This window comes from Palaemon carinicauda, chromosome 31, assembly GCF_036898095.1.
Source record: "Palaemon carinicauda isolate YSFRI2023 chromosome 31, ASM3689809v2, whole genome shotgun sequence".
NCBI classification, from domain to species: Eukaryota; Metazoa; Arthropoda; class Malacostraca; order Decapoda; family Palaemonidae; genus Palaemon; species Palaemon carinicauda.
Genome location: NC_090755.1, coordinates 85,985,498 through 85,992,997, shown reverse-complemented (window position 1 = coordinate 85,992,997; position 7,500 = coordinate 85,985,498). Strand labels below are relative to the sequence as shown.

Here is a 7,500-nt window from a genome sequence, read left to right as displayed (position 1 = left end):
TACCGAGATTCTATCTCACTGAACCGTAGTAAACAAAGTGTGAAGACACTAATTGTTTATAAAAAAAAGCCTGACTCTTTAAATATAAATATGATATATAATGATAAGGATATCTCTGTCCCGATAGTTATCTACTCATTCACAAGGAAAACTGCTTCTGTAGATAAATTATTGAAAATAATCTTGTGGCTCTCTATGAAGAGACACCATAGAAAACGGTTCTTTCCAGCAACAAAATTAAGGGGTAGCTTCTGTATATATTACCCACCCACTGTAACTAGGCTACTCTTTAATGTTGGGATGCTTACACAATCATGGGTGAACTAATAAGAGGGCAAGTGCCTAGGGCCCTAGAAGAAGGGCCTCAGACAAAAGTTTGCTGGTAAAATTATAGTTACGGATGGAAAAAAGTTTTGAACAGAAAAAAATGGTTATTTCCTGTAGTAAATAATGTGCTTTCACTGAATTTAACCTTCATTTCAACATCAAATAAACCGAAAACCCGTTAGACCCGTTTACGAACGGGTGTATATATATATATATATATATATATATATATATATATATATATATACATATATATACATAATATATATATATATATATATATATATATATATATATATATATATATACATATACATATATCTATCTATCTATCTATCTATATATATATATATATATATATATATATATATATATACAGTATATACTTATACATATACAGTGTATATATATAATTTTTTTTTTTAGAAATATAACGAATTTTTGCTCCGCCATAGACTCGCTTCGCTTGCGGAAAAAGAAAAACATCAAACACCTATGTACTGGCAAGCGGTACCGGCTGAGCTGCGCACGGTAACCCTATTGATAATTATTTCTAGGATAATGAAGTTTTTATTTGCATTGAAAATAAGTGTCCTTTTCGAAGAAAAAGGGGGCTTGTTGGCTGCACAATATGTAGTACTAGATATATAGAGATATAGTTAATTCTAGAAGTCCTGCTTTCCCTATCATAAGGCTCAACGCTACATAGAAAAACTATTGAAATATATGGATGCATCATAGCCTAATATTTCTTAGCCTACCCTACAACGCTGGTTCCTGGTTGACCGGAGAGTTGCCCCACCTAACCTGACCGAAGGCGTTGAACATCATTAAGTGATATATCTTGCCTTTCCTAACCCAAGCTAACCTTCCAACCTTCCTGCCTTGCCGCATACCTCACCTAACCTCACCTAGGGTGCTATACATCAAGATGAAACCCTATTTCCTGAAAATATAAACCTTGATTACTTGTTATGTTTTGTTTCCAGCAAAATCTTATGACTCTTAGGCAATGGTTTCCCCACTGAGGTCCCATTACGGTGTGTACTATGTGTCATGGGTTAAAACAATATCGTTCTAATCTCATAAAAACCTCAATTATCGAGAGCACCATAATTCAACATTTAAAATCAGTACAGATATCAAAATACAAAGATCTTAACAAGGTGCATATAAACTACAAACCAACAACTCTATAAGATAATAAACTTGTCCATTTCACACTTATCTATCAGCAATGAAGGCTAGTGGATTTTGCTTTCAGAAACTGCTCACGTCCAGATATTTCGTCTTTTTTCTTTCTTGAAAACGTTATTTTTGGCCACTTGGACATTTCATAATCCTGCCAACCTATAATTCGGACACTGTAATGTATATGCACAAATGATTCTGTAACCATGTTGCCGAAAAAACGCACTAGAGAGAGGATAACTCTGGCCTAACCAACAAGGAGACGAAATCAGTGTTGCCAGATGGGTTAGTCTAAATATCCCCAAAACAAACGATACAAATCCCCAAAAATCCAAAAATCTTCATTTCTTCTGGTCTTGTAGGCTTCACCAATATAGAAATTACTCAATATACTTCATATAAGTGCAAGCAAACTAATTGCAACATTATAAAAGTTTACTCATCTTTGTTTCTTCATAGAAATTTGCAGAGAATATCCCATCAGACTCAAAAATCCCCAAATCAACTGGCAGACCCATAAAACAGACAATTCAACGCTGACTGGTCAATGGCGTTAAACATATTTATTATTATTATTATTATTACTGCTAAGTTGTGTGTGTATATATGTGTATATATATATATATATATATATATATATATATATATATATATATACACACACACACACATATATATATATATATATATATATATATATATATATATATATATATGTATATATATATATATATATATATATATATATATATACATATATATATATATATATATATATATATATATATATATATATATATATATATATGAGCTTAAACATTTAGCATTATTATTGGATAAAAATAAGAAAATACCTCATGTGTAGAATTAAACTTATTAAGCAACAATATAAATTAAAAATTTGAATAATGAAATAATTGCAGAATTTTTATCCAAATTCTTGACTTCTGGAAAAAAAAGATATGTGGGCAAACATGAAAACAAATATTCCTATAATTTTTTTTATGAATAACAAGGTTTCTGTGAAATACAAAATTACACTTTAAAACCTTTGTTGAGAGAGAAAACAAAATATGACAGGTACTTTATCAAAAAAAATATCTACAGCTACAAGACGGCTATGATTCTTAAGAGTAAAAAAGTCTATTTACAATACAACAATTAAAAGATTGACACGAAGCTAAACTTAGTTAATAAATGTTAAATGGACATCATAAATGCCTCACGAAGAACGCATTCTGTAAATGACGCTTCTTCTCTCCCACCGTTATCCCTACATTAAGGGGTCGGTTTCTTGACGTGCTCTCTATAGTCCATTTCTTTTAGCGATGCATATTTGCACCGACTCGCGGTGGTGCCCTTTTAGCTCGGAAAAGTCTCCTGATCGCTGATTGGTTAGAATTATCTTGTCCAACCAATCAGCGATCCGGAAACTTTTCCGAGCTAAAAGGGCACTGCTGCGAGTCGGTGCAAATATGCATCGCTAAAAGAAATGGACTATAGTTACCTAGTAGCACACTCTGGGAGCGAATCGTAAGGGCACAAGTGAACTAAAATGCCATATGATACATCTGGAATATCATAACAATAAGAAAAATACCTAAATAAAAAAAAAATCATAAATATAACTAAATCTTATGCTCTATGGGAAAACATAAACTTTGAAAGTAAGACATCAAATGTAACAGAGAAAAGTAACAACAACAAAATCAACAAAATTCATCATATCACAATCCGAGTAATGCCTCGTTTGTTACTTTCCAGAAAACAGTCTGGAAAAGTACGTATAACGCATATCCACTTTCAGTCAAAATACTTAGGAACTAAAAGTTTTGCGCTATTCATAGAGGAATAAGTCTTCATTCGTATATACAAACGACTTTCAAACATATTTCACTGGGCTTCAAATATTCTAATCACGGTCATGATCGAGATCATATTTTTTCTTATTCGTGCTTCAGTTCCCTTCGGGGTCAAGGTACCTTCCAACAAAAAGTAGCAGGCCCGTAGGATTGTGCCTGACGGCGTACATGAAGGCCCGGTTAAAGGCCAGCTCTCCTTCGCTGTTCTGTCTGTAGTAAGCACCGTATGGAGATTCTCTATTTACGTTAGAGCTGGCTTCCATGAGCTCGTCATAAGGCAGAGCCATTCGATTATACCTGACATCTGGCAAAGGACGCGTCTCGTCCAAATCGCTGGAGTGCCGAGTGCTCTCTGCCGAAGGCGACAACGCTTGGATATTGTCATGGCTGCCCTCTGGCGTCAATAATGGTGAATTAGCGGCATAGTTGGTGTCAGGCTCCTCACTGTCTACTTCTCTAGATGTACTCTTTTCATTTCCTAAGTTGCTCTTTTCATTGAGTCCTCCAAACGGCATAACTGAAAGATGCTCCTCTTTTGGCATCTCACCGACTGATGATACGATTTGATGCACACTTTCCCTCCCACTAGAGTTGTCAAGATTTACCCTTCTGGCCTGGTTCTTGCGCTGGTATTCCATCATCGGTAATCCATATATATAAGTAGGAGCTTTGTGAGCTGTTGGAGACATGGCATCATTTTCGCCTAAACCTCCAGCCCATAAACCATTTAGAGGAGATCTCTTGGTTCTGGAACCTATGGAGTTTTCAGGGTTGTATTCCTCTACCTGGCAGGACTGGAACTCTGTTAGCTGGACAACATCCTTGAGGTGCAGATTCTTGACATTGTTGATACCTGAGAAGTCTGCTTCATTATCCTGTTGGAAAGAAATAAATAATAAAGTGAGCATACATAGAAAGCACACTTTAAGCTGAAATCAGATTTGATTGTACACTTTTGGTGGGAAAAGGTAATATTATGAGCTTTATATAAAGTCAATTTCCTGAAAATTAAGTTCTTTAAAATAGGAACTGGAGTGATAACAGTTCTGAAGATAGTTTACCAGAAAAAGGGAGGGATATTTATTAGTGAATCTGCTTGCATAGGTAGTAACAAGATAAAAGCGGATAAAATGAACATACTACATGCAGGGTTCCATAGAGCACAGAAAGTGGCTGGAAGAAAATGTTCAGGATGATTTCACAGTTAGGTTCATATCTACACCGGATAAATGTAGGGAGGCTTGATGCATGTTAGGTGCACTTCGTTAAGGGCTTTGAAGGTTAAAAATTAAAACAACGGTTAATGGAACAGAGTTGATAATGTTTAGCCCATAGGGATATTAAAGGTATATAAGAAAGACAGGACTTGTAGATTGTTAATGAAATTTTGGTACTGTATTCTCTATTTGTCAAAGAACACTACTATACCTTGAACAATTCTTCAAGTCCAAAGTTATTCAGTATCCCGGAGAAGTTGTGGAAGGACCGGTGTCGAAATACGGGCATTTCAAACATCACTGTATGGGGCAGCATTGACCTCAGGATCTGACTCCATTTGCTGGACGATAATCCAGATTCCACCTACAAAAAAAATGAAGAAATAATAAATTTTGTTTCAGAGTCATACCAGAGCTTCATGAAGACCCAAAGTAAATGAAGTGATTTGTAATCTTACCCAAGAAAGAGGCATAAAATGCCTTCCTTTATATAGAACTGAATGCCTATCTTTAACAAACATTAATGTATAGCAAAGAAAGTACAACATTATACAGTATCCTATTATAAAATGTAATGTAGATCTACACATTTTTTGTATATATCAGCGATAGATGATGTCTCACAGGATTTTTATACAGGCTGTGGCACCCTAGTAGTACCAGCTGAACTCGGCTGAGTCCCTGGTTAGGCTGGAGGAACGTAGAGAGTAGAGGTCCCCTTTTTGTTTTGTTTCATTGTTGATGTCGGCTACCCCCCAAAATTGGGGGAAGTGCCTTTGGTATATGTATGTATGTATGTATCAGCGATAGATTACTAGTAACAAACTCCACGTGTGGACACGCTATCATCTTGCTTTAGGCCAGCCGTTTTAAAAACTGCCCCCTAAGAAAGTACGCACAGCTTCTGAATAATACATATCTTTAGCATCTGAACCACAGGCCTGCCATATCTTATATTGCCATCATTTCTACGTACAGGTACACTATAAAAGCAGCTTTTCTAGAAGGGGAAGAGTACTACTGACACTATGAATCATGGGAAGAATGGTAAAAGATGTTAGAAGATCTGAATAGAAAAAGCAGAAAGGTAGGACTGAAAATGAATATGAGTAAAACTAAGATAATTTTCATAACAATAATAATAGGAATATCATTAACATTGATAATAATCATAATAATAGATTCTTTAAATCTCTCTTACCTGAGCCAAGCCATTTGTAACGAATAATAATAATAATAATAATAATAATAATAATAATAATAATAATAATAATATTACCAGTACTTGTACTACTGACAAAATGAATCACGGGAAGACTGGCAAAAGATGTTAGAAGATCTGAATAGAGAAAGCAGAAATGTAGGACTGAAAATAAATATGAGTAAAACTAAGATAATTTTCATAACAATAATAATAGGAATATCATTAACATTGATAATAATCATAATAATAGATTCTTTAAATCTCTCTTACCTGAGCCAAGCCATTTGTAACGAATAATAATAATAATAATAATAATAATAATAATAATATACCAGTACTAGTACTACTGACAAAATGAATCCTTGGAAGAATGGCAAAAGATGATAGATGATCTGAATAGAGAAAGCAGAAATGTAGGACTGAAAATGAAAATGAGTAAGACTAAAATAATGTTCATAACAATAATAATAGGAATAACATTAACATTAACAATGATCATAATAATAGATTCTTTTAATTTCTCTCACCTGAGCCAAGCCATTGGCAATGAAATTCTTCTGTTCACCTGGCATCACCAACACCAAAGATAGCTCACCGGATGTGGAGTAGTAAGGGATCTGTCGTAGTAAAGGTGAATTTTGTCAAAAAAAAAAAAAAAGTAAGTAAGTAAGTAAGTTTGGCAACTTCAAACTGGGATTTAAGATTTCATCTTTTGATATCATAATTAAGAATTATTTATTAAATATTTGTTGTTTCTTGTGGAAACGTGAATGATGTTATGATAAATCAGTTATTTATTATTATATGTTGGTTACTTTTAGGCATAATCATAGTTTTATCTCCAGTATTATTACATACCTAAAATATATTTCACAAAATGTTGAGTTCAAAAAACAAATAAATGCACAAAGTTGTTTTACGTATATCTTAAGTATTCATTACTTAATGTAAAGTTATTTTTGAACATGGATGAGTAAAGATTGTTTGTAAACCTATTTAACGAGGAAAAGACACACTGCTTTAAAATAAGTTTGTCTATTAGTACTGTGGTTGTCCGTGCCATGATCGTATATATAACAAAGCTCTCTCTCTCTCTCTCTCTCTCTCTCTCTCTCTCTCTCTCTCTCTCTCTCTCTCTCTCTCTCTCTCTCTCTCTCTCTCTCTGATCATAATCATATATATATAACAAAGTCTGTCTCTCTCTCTCTCCCTCTCTCTCTCTGACCATAATCATATATATTACAAAGTCTCTCTCTCTCTCTCTCTCTCTCTCTCTCTCTCTCTCTCTCTGACCATAATCATATATATAACAAAGTCTCTCTCTCTCTCTCTCTCTCTCTGACCATAATCATATATATAACACAGCCTCTCTCTCTCTCTCTCTCTCTCTCTCTCTCTCTCTCTCTCTCTCTCTCTCTCTCTCTGAAACCCCAGTCTGGCATTCACCAGTCATGGACGTTTTTACAGCATCGGCCACAACACCAAAACACATAAAATCGTAAAACAAACTATCTCACCTCAGCACAGGTCACTCCAATCTCTTTTGAGTATCCAGCATTGACTGTCATCTTCTTCCTCAGCCCAACTGTTTTGATAAGACGCCGTTCTGCCGTCGGGAAACGGACGAAATTCATGTCGAATAAATCGGATTCTGTGACCGAAGAACTCCAGCGCCCCTAGAGAAAGAGATTAGGAATTC

General features: G+C 34.6%; 1 protein-coding gene across 2 annotated transcripts in view; it reads right to left on the bottom strand.

Annotated features, from left to right (window-relative positions):
* Positions 1–3,471: 3,471 nt before the first annotated feature.
* Positions 3,472–7,500, bottom strand: part of LOC137624605 (uncharacterized) — a 71,162-nt gene continuing 67,133 nt past the window's right edge. For both annotated transcript variants that reach the window (XM_068355563.1, XM_068355562.1), the window contains exons 9-12: positions 7,319–7,477; positions 6,329–6,418; positions 4,809–4,961; positions 3,472–4,255 (exon numbers count right to left, since the gene is read on the bottom strand). In XM_068355563.1, the coding sequence (XP_068211664.1) occupies positions 3,476–4,255; positions 4,809–4,961; positions 6,329–6,418; positions 7,319–7,477 (1,182 nt within the window). In that variant the 3' untranslated portion in view covers positions 3,472–3,475. The remainder of the gene's footprint in view (positions 4,256–4,808; positions 4,962–6,328; positions 6,419–7,318; positions 7,478–7,500) is intronic.